The following is an 18,976-nucleotide window of genomic DNA, read 5'->3' as shown; positions in this document are numbered from 1 at the left end:
ACAGCACAGTGCAAACCAGATGTTTGTGCATGTGCATCCTCCACGTGTTGGCATACGATCAAAGTGAACTGATTTGCTGTGAACAATCACTTTATTTGAATAACTGCACAGTGTGCAACTCAGTAAATTCAATTCATTCTTCCTTATGCAGTATTTAAGCTGAAGCAGCTAACTTTCCTGCAGAGATCAGTGTGTTTTACTTCAGTCTGGAGGTTTTTTACCTGAAGTCCCTCAGAGGGGGGGGAAGCACATCCTGATCCTGACACCGCCTCCTTTCTCAGTGTGTGTGAGTGCAGCTAGCAGCAGAGACGGAGCTTCAACTTACCCGGACACAGGTAGGCTGTACTCAAGAGGTTTGTTTTTTTTTTTACACATAATACTTACAACATTTACTCTGCGTCTTGTCAACATTGCGACATGTTGCTGACTGTCACTGGAGTGCAGCTACAGGAATAGTTGTGTAGGTAAAGCTAACTTAGCTAACGCGAGCTAACTAATAGTTAGCGTAGTTTTACCTGCTACACTGCTAGCTAACATTAAAAGCTGCTGTTAGTTGACGAAACAGGTCGTTTTTACTCATTTATTTTGTATTTTTTTTGCAAAGGTGACTTTGGAGATACGTTGCCGCCCCCTCAGTCGCTAGCTGCTGTCGTGAAATAAATCTTTAGCCTCCAGACTTTGAGATTTCTTTAGCTAACGTTACTTTATTTAATGATAGCTTGGATTAGCCGTGTGACTGTGAGTGTCAGTGGGATGGGCACACCTACAGTCGTGTGTCCTAACTGGGCTGAAACAAAGTCTGCACACTGTGGTTAAGGTCACACAGCAGCAACCCAGTTTCGTTGACAGCAATGCGGAAGTGTGTAGACACCGTATGGGGTACACTGTGTCCTGCAATGATTTAATGTTGACAGGAATATGGCACCAACCTGTTTGTGTTACTGGCTCCAGGAACAAGAAGGTGTGTGGTTCATATCTAAAGGTGTGGCTCTGGTCTGCATGCGAGCAAATCTTTCAACTCTGTCCTGCAGAGACTGAAAGCCAAACACTCTTACCACTGGTAACCTTTCACCTACTTTCACCTAACCACCTCATTGATGCGTATTTTTGAATGTTTACAGAAGATCTGGGGTGGAGCATCAGGTGCCCTCCGGACAGGTAAAAGAGAGCAGGACTGGCCCATCCAGAAGGAGCAGTTTTTGGAGACACCGGCCGGAGTTAAAACTGGAGAAGAGAGAGGCAGAGGAGGAAGCATGTCCACCGACCAGGAGCCAACCTACACGGTCAAGCTGCTGCAGCTGCTGCTGCTCTCCACCTACTGGGGAATGCAGATTTGGGTCACCTTTATTTCAAGTTGGTACCGAGCACACACACTCAAACATACAGTGGATGCAGGTGACACAGAAAGAGTTAGAAATGTAAGGAAGGGAGAGACAGGGAGGGGCTGGGAGCTCTTTGAGGAGGCTGAATGTGTTTCCAGGTTACATGCACAACACGATTATTCACACCTGTGCAGTATGTACGTGGATCTGTACACTCACGACTGGATCGCCCAGAATACCTTTTTACGCCTTCGTATGATCCCCGACCAGTTTTTTCATGTTCACCTCTACGCCTACATCCAGACCCCGACGAGCTTTTGTTGCAGCTCGGTCGTAATCTAAAGGTGTGTCCATGCATTCCTTGTAGATTCAATGCAAGGTGCCTCCTGTCTACACATTATGCAGTGTAGTTACTTATCCACTGCATATGACCCCGTTGAACCCCAGTGCAGCGCAGCATCAGAGCGTATTGCCAGTTTTCGATCACAAACCCAGTGTTTTTGTCATGTTGTTTTTGTGGTGTACCATTGTGGCTGTGTTTATGCAAACCGTTTTTAATGGTCTACTTAAAACCACAGCGCAGAGAAAAAGGTGGAGCGTGTGTCAAGCATTTGGACTGACTTTATAGTTTTTGATTTGATTTGACTGTCAGGTCGGGATTTAATTTGATTTTTGATTTAATCGACTTTTCCATTATTAGACTATCATGTCTTGATTAGTAAAGATCAACAGGTCTTTGGTTTTATGTCTTGACAACTGTCATTCAAATTGTCACGGTCTGTTTAAAAAAGACGAGGTTATTTTACAGCAACAGCTCCACTTTATCCCGGTGGCTATCCTGCAATTGCTAAGCTGCAATTATTTGATAAAAGCTGAGACAAAACATCATTATAATGGAGAACTTGCTGCAGATTTGTCCTGTCTTACAAATGTAGTTCTCCAGATGTACCAAAACATGTTTGGTGCAGACTCCAGCAAATGTCACATCATCTTGATTTCAGTTCTTTTGAGGAAAAAATGAAAATTGTAAAGCAAAAATGGTCATTCCCACCAATCAGGAATCATATCGCAGTCGTGCAATCTGTCAATATGATTTTTTTTTTTTTTTTTTTTTTTACCATATCGCGCAGCTCTACTGGAAATAAAAGCCAGGAGGTCCCCTGTAGTGCTAATGAGTTGTTCTGATTTCTCAGGCTTTGTGATGGACAACCACCTGAACAGACACACTTATGGGTTCATCCAGAGTCGTCTTGTCCCGTTCTACCTCCACCTGGGTTCAGCTTGTGCCTTCTTTAACCTCACCATCTACGCTGTGTATCATCCCAGCGACCTGCTGGATGACAGAGAAGCCTTTCAGGTATGTTTTTTTGTTCCACATCATCACGTTGAATAAAAAACTATTTTAAAATATTTATTCAATCTCAGCCCCTTCTCTCCCCACCAGATCTTCATCTTCTTTGTGTCGGTGACGGTCGCCGCCGTCAACGCCCAGTGGTTCGGCCAAATGACATCAGAGATCATGGCGGACATGCACCTCGTCGAGCAGTCGTGCGGGTTGGGTCAGGACATCGGCCTGTCGTCGAACCGCGAAGCTTACGCCAAGCTGTGCGAGACGGATGTCAAATACAGACACCTCAGCAGTCGTCTGTGGCTGTACAGGCTGCTGTCCTCCCTCTGTAACCTCTGCTGCATCGGCTGCAACTTCTACAGTCTGTGTTACATGGCCGAGAACCTCGTCACACTTTAATCTGACACACAGCAGCTGGACTGTTGATTTTTTTGATAGTCACCCCCTTACAAATCTAGAAACTCCTATTTTTGTATCAAAGCAGTAAGTTATATATTTAAAGTCTTTCCCTCTCCCTGCCTCGTTAGTTATAAAACAAAACATCAGGTAAGCCTTGATGGTCTTGTGCCTTAGAGAATAATGAAAGGACACAGCCTCTGTGCTCAGATTTAGGCTCTAGTTTGTTGTTGGTTTTGAGACATTCAGATTGAAGGCCTTTTTTAGAGAGACAAATCAGTTCCCGCAGCGAGTAATGCCTCACCTTTCACCCAGTGTGGCCGAGGCTGGTGCCAGCCTTGATATTGCCCTTTACCATTACACTATGGTACCTTTCAGGAACCCAAAACATGAGGAATGTCTTAAACTTTTTGACTTGCAGTATCAGAGACATCATTGCAGGAAACAGCCCCACTGCACTGCACCTTCTTATATATGTAAGCAACAGAAAGGCACCCTTTCTAAGGCAACCGCTCTCATGCTTCTCAGTCCTGCTCGTCCTGTTTGGGTGCAGCTTTTATACCTTGGTCACAACATAGCGTCACAGGTTTGTCTGCCCTATCTTTTGTTAACTAAAGAACAGATGTGCTTCTTGCTTCTGGTATGGAAAAGAAAGCAAAACACTTTAACTATATAGCTGCCTCGAGGCCCCTACACACCAAACTGACAGTAAATACCTAGCTGCGACAAAGGCTGACTGTTGCGTCACCGCATGGCTCCTTTATCTCGGCCAAAAAGCTGCACTTGAACGCACCGCAAAAACTACAGCTGGCGGCCAACAAGCTAGTACACTCTGTGCCCGCGTGAAAGGAGATACCTATCTGCCAATGTACAAACCAGTGTTAGGATTATGCAGCACTTTTCGAGAATAGGTCTGATAAAAAGCTGCAGAGGTAGAAAAATAAGGAGAAAGAAAAATAATTATGTATACTACAGCGACAGGTACAAGGGGCTTTCCCTTTCCTCTCTCTTTTTTTTTTTTTGCAGTGATCCTCTTACCTGAACAGCCAATCAGAGCGATTTCTCTCACAGATGAGCCGCCACCGATTCTACGTGCTGGATCGGCCAAAAAGCGCCCGACAAGGGCTCACTGAGGGTCCTGACAATGCCTGATAGCCGACCATCAGCCTGGTGTGTAGGGGCCTTAAAGTGGGCCAAAGTTGGCTCGCCTTAAGGTTTGATTTGTCCCGCCTGAAGTTTCTAACCAAAAAATAACCCAAAAAGCTTTTAGCCCATCCAAAAACCACCGCACCAGAGATTTCATCATTATATTGGAATTACGATTATTGTTTCAGTGTATTTATCTTCAGATGTTAAACGATGTATTGTTGCATAGCAGGTTGGACCCTTGCTATTATCCATGTGTCCCTTGAGGAAGACATTGTTGCTGTTCTCTTGATAAGCCTGGACCTGTGGTGGTCAAAGAGATCAGAATTTTCTTACTTGGCTTTGCAGTTGGGAAAGTTCAGGGGGAGATAATCCCACAGTGAGCCATCAGGGGCTCTGTAGTATTTGTCTACTCGAAGATCTGAACGATGTCTCTGCTCTTGACCCTTTCACCAATCATCCCGGTATGACCACGGCCATGTACATTGTTACCTTATAGTGTGCCTTAATTGAAAATGAGTCTATTGCCTGAATGAATTAAGTGGGCTTTGTTCTGTAACACCTGTGAGTACTGAATGTGGTCAAACGTCTCGATGTGGCTGTTGGGAGCTCAGCCCGCCACACAAGCCAAGTCATTTTTGAGTTGTACTCTCAGTGGAGTACAGCGCAGGTCTCAGGTGTCGGAGCTTTTTTTAGTCATGTTGTTTATCTCAAATATCAGGCAGAGAGGATCTGTGGTCAGTTATGTGTATTCTTTTGTGGGTTTTTTTGCACATGTTGAATGATGTTAATGAACCTCTCCTGCTATGATGGCCCTTCCTGAGGTGAACGTTTCTGTCAACGTGTTTCTTGTGTCCTTCTCGCGTCTGTTTGCATCGGCCTGTGATAGATGTACATTAAACCAAAGTAAAAAAATGCCATCGACACCAACAGTACTTCTATACGCGGGGCAGAGGCAGCTGAGTACAGCCTCTTTAACTTCCTCTTTGTTTTTCTTTTGTTTGTTCTGACTGGACTGATGAAGGTGCTTATTATGAGCCCAAAACAGGCAAACACAATGCAATATTACTCGGTAGTAGCTTTAAACTGTACACACCCTCAATGTTGCTACTTTTTTTTAGCTCTGCCAGTTTAAATTAATATAAATGCATAAACATAAAAGCTACATGTGGATGTGAAATTTTAAAAGATCTTTGTCATTCATTAGATATTTATGCCAGTTATTATTACGGTTAGTGCGGCTTGTGTAATACTAAATGTAAGTCGCCTGAAGACCACTGAGGGCAGAGGTCATGAGCGGTTTGTGGTCATGGGTTTGTATCAAAGATGTTGAGACGTGTACCGTCTGTTTTTTGTATTAAAACATGTTTTTCTCTCAGTTCTGTGCTTCATCGTCTTCTCACCATCATTAGAAGGGAAAGTTCTCTCATTGTTGTTCCTCCTAAAAGATTTTCATCTGTTTTTCCTTAATTGAATCAATGTTATTTGTTATTTTGGGCTAAATGAAATAAAATGTACCTAACTAGATTAATTTGTAATATTTAACCAAGAAGTGCAAGTACAACCTAATTAACACTGATTTTATCTACACAGTATTATCGATGAGTAGTTCCTCGATCCTTTTCTCTTTTTTTTATCTGTTCTTCAGTAAACTAATTTTAAAAAAAATTAAAGATTTGGCCACCTGATAAATTCATACTCAACAAATGGGGAGCAGCATATCACCAGAGTAGCCACTAACTGCTGCTGCCCATAGCTCAGTTAGCCGTGCAGCTAGTGGCTCAGACTGTGAGCTTAGGACCAGGAGAGTGTTAGTGTTTACACTGCTATCACAGGAGCTTTGGACCAGGATGGGGCTAGCTGGTTAGCATTGCTAACTTCAGTAGATATCTCAGCAGCACAGTACACAGACATCATGATGTTATTCACATTCTGAGTGTTTTCAACCAAAGGTTTTTACTTATTGCTCCCTTTCAAAGCCTCTTGGCATGTTTTACATTTATTTTGGGTGAGCAGGGTTTAAGATACTCAGACATCATCAGCTCAGACAGTATGATCTGTCAAATGGCTCTAAATGAAATCACCTGTATGTCATATTTGAAAATGTGTGAGGTTGATTTTGGTGACTCTTAGTGGCAGTCATATCAGAAAATGAATGGAGCTCTCACTCACAGGTCAAATCTAATCCTGCGAGTATTTCTAATGTGACTTTTGCCAGATATGACAGAAGGGGGAGCCGTTGCTCTACTGTGGTTTATCATCTGCTGCAATTTGGATATAACAGGCGCACCGCAGTATGCTCTGTCAATAAGCTGCTACACATTGTAACCTGAACAACTCCAAAAGGAAAACATGTCAACATGAGTTTTTTTTAATGTAAAAATACACCATTGCTACAAATCCATGGTTACTGTGTTTGAGATAGATCAGCATCAACAATGCACAAGCCACTCCACCTACAAAATGAATATTAGTCTAAAAAAAGTAATAAATATAAAATGATGTAGATAAAAATGTAAAAAAAAAAAAAAAAAAGTCATCACTCGTACCTGACTATTAAAGGTTTAGAAAACCATGATTCTCTCGTAATACTTAAAAAAACCTGAAACCTACACTTCAGGAGAGCACAATAATCTCAACAATGACTGTGACAGGAGGTGAGGCGATTCAGTTTCACTACCTCAGTTAAAAGTGCGATAACATCGTGTCAAGAAAAGAAGAACAAATGGATCCCCTTGTACAAATAACAAACGATAAGTACTGTTTGTTAATTCTGCATAGAGAGAACCACCTTACAACGACCATTCTGTAATACTGAGAGAGCAACATGTAAACTGTAATCTGAAAATTATCTCCCGAAAAGGAGGCAGCAACATTATTTAAAGCCACAATCCACTTGCCCATCCACTTTGGTTGTTTGCAGGATGAGGTTTACTGTCATCATGTCGTCTTGTCACAAGCTTTTAACAGTGTATGTGATAAAAAAAAAAAAATCTAATCAAAAGAAATGAGACTGAAACGACGTGTAACGAGTGTCAGTGCAGCTCACTGTGCTTAGAAGGCAGCTAAAGTTACATTCCTTGTAAACAGCAAACCAGAAAAGGCAATTAAAAAAGGATTGTGCCTTTATAATAACCATTACTTAATATTCCCACGAGTCATCTGTAAACACCCACGCTTTAAAACAACCGATCACTCCAGCCCGAAACACTTCGTCATCCCGACATTTAGCTTCCAACGTTCTGTTTGTCTAAATGTCGGCAAATGTTGTAACATAAATAATATTGGTTCCATGTTTCCCTTCTTCTCAATGCTCACATGTACAGTATCAAAATACAAATATTTAAAAAGAAAACACCAGCTTTAAAAAAAAACAAAAAAACAACAACCCACAATCCCTCTGGAGGACTCGTAACCATGGCTCCATTTCCACAACACAGAGAGGAAGTCGCCGCGAAACCGTTCCCATCAATTAGTCCACGTATTCACTGCTAAAATACTCCATAAATAAAAAGTCGTACTAAAAATAGAGTTCTCCGGTTCATCAGCATAAAAATAATTAAATCCAGTGTCTCTGTCTCTCTGTCATACCACCACCTTGCCCTTGATGTCCAGCTTGGTGCTTTCGCTCGCTTTGCTGGACTGCTCCTCTGTGAGGGTGATGTAGGAGTACACCAGGCTGCCAGCAATACTGCAACAACAAGGACAGCAGCCATGTTAGAGAACACCTGTTCAAGGACACACAATTAGGCAAAATACACATGTCCAGCCATCTAACAGGCTGTTTAGTGAGCTGTATTTGTAAAACCTAAAACAAACAGGTTCAATAAATGGAGGTGTTTGGATTCACGTTAGAGAGGCTGATGTTAGTCGCAGACAAAATGAGACCTGAAAATCAGGTTGTCAATCGGCGCAAAAGGTGAACATGTAGCAGCAGATAAGTATCAGTTATTAGAGTCGTCATATTTCCCCCAACAAGATCCAGCAGGGACGTGTCAAAGCCTGCAGCTGACGTGCAAACTGTTATCAGTGACATCTGTGTCAGCGCTGGCTTTTTCTTTTTCTCAGCAATAACAGTATCATTTAGTTTACAACCAGAAACAAGAACAATCTTCGAGTTAACAAGAAGCTTGTGCAAATGACAAAAAAAGGGGAAGTTTGGCATATAATGAGCTGTGAGAAGCACAAAGAGCTCCCCGGGGTGAGCTTGGCACAGCTGAGGCCCAGTTTGGATTAAGACTTCAAAACAACCACCAATAATTTCTTTTAAGGCTCAGTGACCACAAGACTCTGGTTCTTTTTACCACATGACTCATTTATTTATAGCAACTAAATCTAACTGCCTGGAAATTGATAGCTGATTGTTGAGTCAACAGGTTGTCAAATACTGATGCTTTGGGTTGGCAGCTCAGATCGGACGCCAACCCAACGTTGGTATTTGACGACGTGTTGCTGCATGGTTGCTTTCGAGCTGCTGTTAACATTGTGGTTGTTTTAGCTAACATCCTGAAGATATAACAATTCACACGGTCTGTGCTAAATGTAACGGCGATCCATTCATGAGTAGAAACACTCAAAGCTTTCACTTAAAGCCACAAATGTCAACTTCATGGTTGGTGTGAGGAAAGAGGAAACGTCAGGCAATCATCAAAGTCATTAGGAAATAACCATCTTGAACTGTGAATGTCTGAATAATATTTTGTCCTTCCAACGAGACGATGTCGAGATATTCTACAGGACAAGTGACAACTTTGATCTACTGAGTCAGAGGATTCATCATCTAAGAGCCATGAAGGTCTGTAGAGAATCTCCTGACAGTCCTTCAATAGTTGTTGAGGTATTTCAGTCTGGGTCAAAGTGGCGACATTTCCATCCATAAAAGCCATGCTGCTAGTGTGGCGAAAGACAACATGATATCATAAAATGGTCATTAAAGTTCCCTCTCATGTTTAAATGTAACTGACTAACTCTGCTGTGTGACCATACAAAGCAAAATGTGTGTGGCAGAAGGTCAGATGGGTAAGCAAGGACATGTTTTGTCTGCAGAACAGCTTCGGTTCTGCCCTGGGTGTGATCTGGTTGTTTCATACCTGATATTCAAACCTATGAAGTTCGTCCAAGAGAAGATGTAGTCTCCACTGAACACCATCCCGATGTATGTCACCAGGACATTCTGACAAAACAGAAAATATTCATTAAACTGAGGTTTATTTTTTACATTTTAGTGTATTTAACCATTACTTCACAGCTTACCTTGATGCAGCCCACAATGGTCGTTGTCAATGCAGAGTTGTATTGTGTACAAAGCACTGTGGAATACATCAGAACAAACCTGCAAAACAACACGTCACCGTCAGATTTCACAATGTTAGCGCAACACTGAAGACAAAGGGTCGACTGTGAGCTACAAGAGATGGCCTAGAATCTAGATTTCAGCCAGTGATATGGGAGCAATAAGGCAGTGGTAAATTGGTGTAATCCAGATGTTCGGTGCTGGCACAAAACTCAATACTGCCTGCTTGCACATGCACACATAAGTTCTTGGCCTGTATTCTTACCCCATGATGCAAGAGAGGATGAACTGGGTGAGGAAAAACATGTCCGACCAACCGTCATATTCCACTGCCTGAGAAGAGAAGAATAAGAAAGTACGCGTAATAAAGATTGCATAGAAAAAACAGGAAAAAATCTCGATTAGGTAGGCAAAAATTGTTCAAAATATTCAGTTTGAGTCACTCCTTAGACATGTCTGGTCTGGCTTTCAGTGCAAGACAGGAAATTAAGACAAACCAAACACAGCAGAGATCTCATTTTATGGCGCTGAGGACATAACTAACACTTCCATACACACAAACCCAACACTGACTTTCCAATAGCTTTAAAGGGTAGTAGTCTGTATCTCCACTGAGCTTATTCAGTCCAGGGAGGTTGTAGGCACTGCTGTAATAACTCTACGAGGTGCATAATAGCTGCTTTGTGCCTGTCTGGCTGCTGGGCCCCAGCTGGGCAAACCAGAAGGTCTCTGCCAACACTCACCAACAAACAGGCAGCTCATATTTACGGCACACACCCATGCTTACACGTATGTGGCACTCAATTTAGGGTTAGACCTCGCATTCGCTGAACAGAACCAGTACTAACCACACCTAAATATCTCTAATCTAATGAATAAAATCTGCCGAGAGTAAAGTAGAGGCTTACCTTCTGCATGTCTCCAGTCAAATGAGCCAACAACAGGGTGGGAATGATCATAAATAATGCATTATAATACAATAATCCATATTTCCCCAGCTCCTGTGAGAAACAGCACAGATGGAAACAGATGTATCAGGAAGCAGCAGGAACATGTTAAATAAGCAGAGCCGGGACAGAGAGGGTTATTCACAAGCATTTCAGTGCATTCCTCAATAACTAGCGTACAGATGTTAATGCATGGCCAGCCCACTGCATTACCTAGAACCTCTTGTTTGCATTCATCTGAGTGTATCGCGTGGCTCCATCTCCATCTTTCACTCCCTCACAATATCACTCACTCACACACTCACACACACACACACGCCTCTCTGTCTTGCTCAGTATTAGCAGCTGGTGCTCCACAGACATCACAGACTATATCTGGATGCAGTTCTGCTTCTGCTGTAACGTGAGAGCTGTGCAGTCTGCTCATGTGACATAAAAAACGACCGAAAGGAGCTCCGAGACATTTCTGATGCTATGGTAAATGTTTAAAATAAGGCAACAAAACACGCACAAATAACTGGAAAGCAGAACAACTTTTCACCCAAGTGATCTCTACAAAAATAGCGGTAATTAAACCAGTGTAGCGGGGAGTAAAAAAAGAGCTCATGGCGTTTTTGTGTACACTGAATTCCTTTAAGCAAGAAGCTGAAGGACAGTTTGGGTTCTCTAAGGTCACCAACGTCAGCTCAATGCCAAAAGCAGCTCCAACCCAACAATGGTTACCATTCATCAGACGCTGCCACCACATACCTTTGCATCTAATTTTTGTTTCACATAGGCTCCGTTGGCTGCAGTCAGCACGTCGTTCATCAGAATGAACACGTAGCCTTGCATGTCAAAGGCCAAGTCAGCACTGCGAGGAAGAGATGAGAGAAAACTGAAGAAAGTGTTGAGGAAGTAAATAGGCGGTCTGTCACTGATGATTTAGCTCTGGGCGTGCTCTGTTTCAGCACTCAAGATATACAACATGTGTCTAATGACGCTAAGACAATATAACTTAAGTGAGGACATATATCAGGAGTGGACGACCCTTTGTAGTGAGGGTAATTTGGGTTAGGTTAAAAGCGGGGACACCACCTGGGTGCAGCAGAACTTACCTCGCAGCTATAAACGCCCCGAGGATCATTGTAAATACTGTCAGCTGGACTGGCCTGGAGAATTTCTTCCTGCCAAAGGTCAAAGACAGTAGAGCAATGAAATTCAATCTGGCTGCCTGGCGCTGTAAATAAAGCCACCAGTGCTGTTCAAAGAAAGTGAGGAAAAAGGGAACCAGAACATGAGCGAGAAAAGTGGGTTATCACTTATGTGCAATCTTACTTGAGCAGAAGCGCCTCGGCCATCATCGTGAATAAAATGGAGAACCTCCTGAGGACAGTAAACATCGGCAAACTGGAGGAAGAGGACATTAATCGCTTTAACTTGGCCAAACATCAACAGCCGTGCCCAATGAGCTCACCATCATTCAGCCTAGATAGTTGAGGGATGAGGACTTACTTCAGCCTTTTGGTGCCAAACAGACCAGTGATTTGATTTCCCACATACAGGAGAGGTAGAGGAAACGTCTGTAAAGCAGAAATATATGAATATTTTGTGCATGAAAACAACATCTGATAAGGGTGAGATGGATGAAGGGGAGGAGGAGGGGGGTCTCACCTTTCGAGGTATGGTCTCATCACAGTCTGGGAAGCTGATCACCCTCGCAGCCTTGCCCACCCACAGCACTACCACCGTGGCCAACATCTGCACACACACACACATTCAAGAGGAAATCACATAAAACTCAAGGACTGATGGGTGTTGGGGGAGGAAAAATGCTGCACGAAGACTGGGAAAGCATTCAACTCACTTGTCCAATTCCGACACATATTGAAGAAGGGAACCTGGATGGGGGACAGCAGAGTTAGGGTCCCCGTTAGTGAGCTCACAGGCTGGGCATGTTACAGCTAACACCGGTGGGTTAACGTGTAGCTTCACACAATGCTAGTAAAGTCAAGCTTTTCCTGTTTCGGTGTGCAGTTTACCTCCTCGGCTAGCCAAAAGTTGCGGCTAGCTAAATAAGCTCCACTACCCAGCAGCAGACACAACTTCAGCCTGCTAGGTTAGCTTAACACGGTAGCTTCTCAACTAATACCGTTATAGGCGTTAGCAATAAAAAACAACAACAACAAAAAAAAGCCCGTTACCTGTAGTTGGTGAGGACACTTTTGTTCACCACGACGATGAGAAACGAGCTCACACCGTAAAATCCAGCGGCAAACAGCTTCACAAACAGTGTCAGAGGTTTGTCCGCCATCCCCGACAAGTTCTCATTCCTCTCTGAGTGTCGGCTCTTCCCCTGCCATCACTTCACTGGCTCTCTCACACACACCAACACACACACACACTAACACACACACACACACAACTCAGGGACGTCGACGTTTCACAACTTCCGCCTCAAGTCTGAACATCACACACAGAGAGAGAGGTTACTTTCTAGCCGGCTAGCGCGGTTTATCGGCGCCATGCTAGCTAAATAATAAAAATAAAAGAGGTGTCACTCACACAGCTGATAATCTCAGCTACATATTGTGAAGTTGTTACACGAGGGTTGGAAAAATGAAAGCGGGAGCTGGATGGAGATGGTTAATCTTTCTACAGCTTCACAATCCCCCCTCCTCCTCCTTTATTTCATCCACGAATGTATTGGATTGTCAACGGCAGCACTTCCGGGTTTTAACCTGACATGTGATCTGTGTGAGCCAATCAGAGGTCAGGAGACACATTCATTCAGCAGCTCCAGTGTGTTTACCAGGACAGTGATGTTTGTTTATGGGAGTCCAGTTCATAAATAAACATAAGATGAAAAACTAAATTAAAATGTAAACTATGAGATAAAAAGATAGTGATTTAATTTAGTAGATAATCATGATTTTTATCTCATAATTTCAATTTTCAAATAAAAAAATCAGATTATTTAATTATGAAAAGTTTGTCTAATCAGGGCTTTTTTTTTCTTTTTTACAAATAAAAAACAAAACTTTTTTTTTTAACAAACTCACCATGCTGCCTGCACTCCATAAAGAGAGATAAAAAAATATAATTATCTATATGGATTAATCATTAAATCATAAAACAGTAGAATATCATGGGAATTCAAAAAGCAGGCAGCACATTTATCATTTTCACATCCCAGCATGTGATTTGAAAAGCAAAGGGGCCTACATAAATAGACAAACTAACAAAAACAAACAAAACAAAAACAAAAACAAGAAAGAAGAAAAGGGAAAGGGAACTGTATAACATCAAACCTAAAGGAGGGAAAAAGGGAATAGAAGAAAATGATGTCCATGGCCAAAGGAATGCAGAAAAGGAAAAAAAAATGTAGATCTAACTCCTCTATTGACTTATATTGGTGTTGTGGTGGCATCAGCTCACAGATTCTTCATTATTTTTGTCTTTAACACGGATGGAAAACCGGACCACATAAGAACTGAGTAGGCTCATCTTTTAACAGTCTTCTACACAAGGGTCGGTGTCATATATTTATATATTTAATGTGTGGTGCCACTAGATTGTCTCTTATGAATCAAAACAACATCTTTTTGGTGATTTTCCAGCCACTTCTCAATGTGTAGATCCAATTCTGTGCACTATCAGTCACAGATCCACCTCATACAGTATCTACAGACAGAATACAGTGTCTTATGTTTACTATTCAACCACAAGATGGAGACAAAATACATGTTAATGGTGACATTACAACCAATAAGAGTGTTTGTCTTTACAGTGCATGTTAATCATGTTTAGTGGTCATCAAGTGTTTCATGAACTGTGTTTTACTGATGAGTTATAGCTCCTCAAACAAAGCTCTTCAGTCAGTGTAGGCTATAAAACAATTTAAATAGTTAGCTAGTTACACATTAGACAAATGATCAAAGCATTTCCTGATCTTTTAAAAAAGAATGGCGGCTTTTGGTTATATAAGCTCATAAATATAAAGATGTTATTGCTGATGTAATCTGGCAGATGGGCCTTCCTGGAAGCTGATCAGATAGTTTTGTTGCTGGACCCTCTGATGTGTTCGGCAGTGATGGCTGTCTCCATTGGGGATGATGACGCAGGCATTATAGAGTCATTACAGACATATGAAAGATAGATGGAGGTGCAGGGATAGAGAACCAACACCATGGATTAAGCTGTAGGTTGAAATTGTTTAGTTTACTGGTTAAGTGTACTTGAACCTTTCTTTATTCCAAGTCAAGCACTACTTTCTTTATATAATCCAGTGGGGGTTTGTTTTCATTTGCATGTTTATTACTCCTTGGAAGAAGAGCATTTACAGTTATCCTGCAGAGAGGATCTGACGATACATCACCAGTGAGTGAAGGCCAGCTTCCTGACCTGACCTTGCAAAAGGCCCATGTGTATTTTGGCAGCTGGCTGTTGCAAACGAACCTGACGTGTCTCTGATAAGAAATGTGTCTCTGCATGTGCCACGTTGTCAAACAGAAAGCACACTTGTTGAGTCGGACCCTCATTCATCTCTTTTTGAACAGAAACAGCAGGGGACGGCCGATGTGAGCCATGTCTGGATTGAACGCATCTCTCGGATACTTCGTGGCCGTTGTGGTCTTCGCCGCCTCAGTCCGAACACTCCTCAGGAAATGGCCAAGGTTGAGCTTCATGACAGAGTTTGCCTCCACTTTCATGCTGGTGGCATGTCGGCTGGAGGTGCAGACCATTGTGGAGGTGGGTGAGTGGGCTGGAGGCCTGGGCCCGGATGTGACTGTGACCATTCTGTTTGTGGTGCTGTTGACCCACGGTGTGATCTGTGGTGGTGCATCCGGGAATACCAACCTGGTGCTGCTGAAGTTCCTGCAGCTGGAGGCCACCACCCTGCCCACTCTCCTTGCTGTAGCAGCCCAGTTTCTTGGGGCCTTCCTTGGCCTCCTTGCAGCTGGATACTACTGGGGCCTGGAGCTGACAGACATGCACATGATCAAAAACCTGATGGCGAGAGAGTGCAGCACCTCTCTGCAGGTCTCTCTGCTTCAGGGGTTTTTCACTGAGTGTGTTTGCGCGCTCATCTTTCATCTGATCCACTTAAACCTGGAGCGCAGATCCGCTTTGATCCGGGTGCCCCTGATCGCTGTCCTCCTCACTTTCCTGTCACATACAGGTAAGTTTGAGGTGAACCAGGCCCCTCCTTTAACATCCAAAAAGGCTAAACAACAAAAAGCACTCCAAAGAAAGTTTGCAATTGTAAATATGAGAAAAAATGTGCAGTAACTTTAAAACATAAAAATGTGGGAGCCCACTGGGATATTAGTGCAACATGACACTTTCCTATTTTGCTATTGCTCAGTGCATGCAGTGTCATCTGAGATCACAGTTTCTGTGCATCTGCATAGTCACTGTCACCTTGCAACCTCTAGCTGACTCACCACTCATGAATCTTTGGCCAAACAAAGCAACTAGAAGAATAAAAGAGAAGAAAATAGTGTATTGCTCATTAAAGGAGCACTATGTAGTTTTGGAGAAGAAATTCAAACTCATTATATTAATGAGGTAATAATGCAAACTCAGAAATAATCATTTTTTCCCATAACTGAATAAACAAGCTGTTCTCAGTGGAAAATAAGGTCCCAGAACACTGTTTGAAGCAAGAAAGGTGGCAGGGTCCGCAACATATAAACAAAGTAAAACAGTATGAAACTGTGTTGTCCTTTAAGGTCAGTGTGTTTATTCAGTCACAACAAATGAAGAGTTTGTTTATTTCGGCATAAATAAATCAGTCAACGAAGTTCTTTCTCTTCTGATTAAAATGGCTTCCTCAAAACTACACAGTGTAGATACTTTGGATGGTATTTCATTGATAATCTTTGTTGATCATGATCAGGGTTTCTGCTTGTAAACAACACTAACTTACGAGGTCCTAGGACTCCACCTTGTTGTAACTCATCCACCAACATAAAACATGTTTTGTCCGTTGTTTCACGCAGCCAGTGGCTACACCTCAGCTTACATGAATCCATCACTGGCCTATGGCCTCACCTTCCACTGCCCTGGATTCACCTTCACAGAGTACGCGATGGTCTACTGGCTTGGCTCTCTCACAGGTAAGTTACATTATGATGAAATATACACTATGTGCATTCCTTTGTCAGCTCTTTAAAAGTGAACACACTGAATGTTTGTTTTCTAGGCATGACACTGGCTCTTCTCCTGTACATGGGCCACATCCCAAGGATCTTTGCCAAGAACCTGCTGTACTGTCAGAAGACACGTTTCAGAGTGCCAAAGGGGGACAAAGGAGAAAAGAAGAAAATGTGAAAGAAACTGCAAAATGTTTTATTTTCTTTTAATCAACCTTTTAGGGAAAGTATTTGGCAACAAATGGTTAATGGTCAAGAGATATTTACTGTTGCCTATACAGAAAATGTAAAGTATTAAGCATTCAAAAAAAGGCAAGTTAATCCATTTTCCATTCTTGTTGGCAGTTTTTAATAAAACTATTGGTATCAATGAAGTTTTCCTTTAAAAAAAAAAACCATAAACACCCCCACCAACATGGTCTTCCTTTAAATCCAACACACAAGTGCTGCCATCTGCTGGTAGCACCAAAAATGACACGCTGACAAACAGATGAACTTCAGAGAAATACTCAAAATGATCTCAGAGGCCAAAAGCTAATAAATCAATAAATTACTAAAATATAGAAGTGAAAAGTCTGCATTTAATACTATCAGACTGGCTCCTCAGATAATGGAGATATGTAACACAATAAAGCTACAAAAAAATAAATATCAGTCCTTCACAATTCAGAGAGAGAAGAGGGGAACTGCTGCTAGGTGCTGGTGCTGGTGGTGCTCGGGGCAGCACTGGGTTTAGAAGAAGGAGCTGAACCATCACGCTTTTTGTCTTTCGGCTGATTCTTACGAGACGGGCCTGGATCTGTGGGTGAGAGAGAATAAATAGTCCCGGTCAATACAGAGTGTTTGCCCTCTTTAAGTCATTACTGTCTTAATGGGAGTTGAGAAATCTGAATTTTAGGCTTTTTTAGGTTCCAAATGTATCATTAAGATTGATAAGCATGGCATTCGTATGGAAACAATCCTCTGTGAGGCTGCTGTATAGTGTCGAGTTGAGTTTTGTCACCTGGCTGCTTCTGTTGCTCCATCTGAGCCTCGGGACGGTCCACCCACAAACTATAATCTGGATTATTCAGTAACGTCTTGCTCTGCCCACAGCTGAGGCACCTCATGACAGTAAAGCGAGTCTTGTTTTTTTTCCCTAATGAGACAAAGTTAAAAGAAAGGAAGTTTAATTCAGATGAAACACATAAAGGAACTGGTTAAAATGTAATGAAAGGTAACATGGGGAAAGTAAACATCAGGAGCCGGACTGTCACCATACATGATGAACTGACTCACTTCGTTGTCTTGTCGTAGCAGTTACACCAGGGATGAGCAACGAGCAGCACTTCTTGCATAATGTTCTCTTCACTGATGGATCCCTGCGATTAAATTTACAAGTCACTTTATTAAAACTGTTTTTAAACCAAATCCTATGAAAAGACCAAAGCCAACAGTGTGTTCATCTCTCATTACTTTCTGACCTTCATTATCTGTGTTTCTCGTCCCACAGCCCTTTGGTTTGAACTGAAGATGTCTGAGTAATTCTCTATAACAGTCTAGTTTTTATTAGATGTTACTCAAACAGGAGAGAGTAGTGCATCTGTTGAGGACTATTTTCAGCGGTGGATTAATATACATTTGGTGACAATGTGGTGCATGTAAGGCTCATAGGAATAAACTAGTACATTAGGCACATTTGTGGCATAAAAACATTAAAATGTCACCAGTTATGAACTCTGCTAAATAAAATTAGGGTCCCAATAGCTTTATTAAATGCTTTTAAATGCTCATGTACAAATAAAACCCTTTGCAACACTGGAAAACAACAACAAATAAAAATGTGATGCAAAATAACTCATCATGTGAGAGTACTGTAACTCAGCCTTCAAAATAAAACCAACACTTGGTGAAGCACACGCCTCCAGATAATATTGACACAGAGTTAACTCACTGCCTGAGGACTAAACGTCTCGCAATGGTCCTCTGTGTGAAGCAGTAGAACCGAGCCAGCTCCACATTTTCCGGGTTCTGCGACAGGACACAATGTGCAGCCTGTGGAGGGACAAAACCGGTAAAAGTTGTTAGCTAGGTAGCTAGCATGCTAGCCATGTGACTACTGCCGCCACGACAGCGATTATCTTTCAACTTATTCTTTACTTCCCACCTGGTAGAGATAGTTTAGCCTTTGGTAGGCTTCTTTGTCCTTCATTTGGGCTGCCATTACTCACGAAGCCCAGAAAAAACAAGAACAGAACCGCAGTTTCGTCCAGTTGACTGCTTCTACATCAGCCTGAGCTCAGAGGAACACTTCCGGTCAAAGACTTTCAGAATAAAAGCGCACAATTAATTCACACCAAAAAAAAAAAAAATCTCAAAAATTAAAAAATGCTTTTCAACATATTACT

General features: G+C 42.2%; 4 protein-coding genes across 7 annotated transcripts; 2 read left to right on the top strand and 2 right to left on the bottom strand.

Annotated features, from left to right (window-relative positions):
* The first annotated feature begins 177 nt into the window (after positions 1 to 177).
* On the top strand, positions 178 to 5,590 carry LOC141004569 (transmembrane protein 205). Of its 4 annotated transcripts, none has more exons than XM_073476141.1 (4): positions 178 to 335; positions 1,125 to 1,353; positions 2,516 to 2,679; positions 2,767 to 5,590. In XM_073476141.1, exons 2-4 carry the CDS (start codon positions 1,254 to 1,256, stop codon positions 3,067 to 3,069), a joined length of 567 nt encoding a protein of 188 aa, XP_073332242.1. In that variant the 5' UTR covers positions 178 to 335; positions 1,125 to 1,253; the 3' UTR covers positions 3,070 to 5,590. The 4 variants fall into 4 exon arrangements, with proteins under 4 accessions (XP_073332242.1, XP_073332241.1, XP_073332239.1 ...); XM_073476140.1 differs by having other exon boundaries at positions 1,122 to 1,353; XM_073476138.1 differs by lacking the exon at positions 178 to 335 and adding an exon at positions 521 to 982 and having other exon boundaries at positions 1,122 to 1,353.
* A 977-nt stretch (positions 5,591 to 6,567) lies between these two features.
* LOC141004875 (nucleotide sugar transporter SLC35D2-like) lies at positions 6,568 to 12,803 on the bottom strand. The gene is made up of 12 exons (XM_073476564.1): positions 12,636 to 12,803; positions 12,299 to 12,332; positions 12,106 to 12,192; positions 11,947 to 12,014; positions 11,770 to 11,841; positions 11,550 to 11,618; positions 11,203 to 11,305; positions 10,414 to 10,506; positions 9,771 to 9,838; positions 9,466 to 9,544; positions 9,303 to 9,385; positions 6,568 to 7,903 (listed from the first exon to the last, which is right to left on the bottom strand). The coding sequence occupies exons 1-12, from the start codon at positions 12,743 to 12,745 to the stop codon at positions 7,798 to 7,800; spliced, it is 972 nt and encodes a 323-aa protein (XP_073332665.1). The 5' UTR covers positions 12,746 to 12,803; the 3' UTR covers positions 6,568 to 7,797.
* A 2,109-nt stretch (positions 12,804 to 14,912) lies between these two features.
* aqp12 (aquaporin 12) lies at positions 14,913 to 16,959 on the top strand. Its single transcript, XM_073477043.1, has 3 exons — positions 14,913 to 15,613; positions 16,437 to 16,553; positions 16,640 to 16,959. Exons 1-3 carry the CDS (start codon positions 15,019 to 15,021, stop codon positions 16,765 to 16,767), a joined length of 840 nt encoding a protein of 279 aa, XP_073333144.1. The 5' UTR covers positions 14,913 to 15,018; the 3' UTR covers positions 16,768 to 16,959.
* Positions 16,779 to 18,877, bottom strand: rpp21 (ribonuclease P subunit p21). Its single transcript, XM_073477044.1, has 5 exons — positions 18,736 to 18,877; positions 18,523 to 18,623; positions 17,868 to 17,950; positions 17,593 to 17,727; positions 16,779 to 17,388 (listed from the first exon to the last, which is right to left on the bottom strand). The coding sequence occupies exons 1-5, from the start codon at positions 18,790 to 18,792 to the stop codon at positions 17,282 to 17,284; spliced, it is 483 nt and encodes a 160-aa protein (XP_073333145.1). The 5' UTR covers positions 18,793 to 18,877; the 3' UTR covers positions 16,779 to 17,281.
* Between the last annotated feature and the right edge of the window lie 99 nt (positions 18,878 to 18,976).

The sequence above is a fragment of the Pagrus major genome, chromosome 11 (genome assembly GCF_040436345.1).
Source record: "Pagrus major chromosome 11, Pma_NU_1.0".
NCBI classification, from domain to species: Eukaryota; Metazoa; Chordata; class Actinopteri; order Spariformes; family Sparidae; genus Pagrus; species Pagrus major.
Note: the sequence above shows the minus strand (reverse complement) of the source record. Positions and strands in the feature narration are given on the sequence as shown.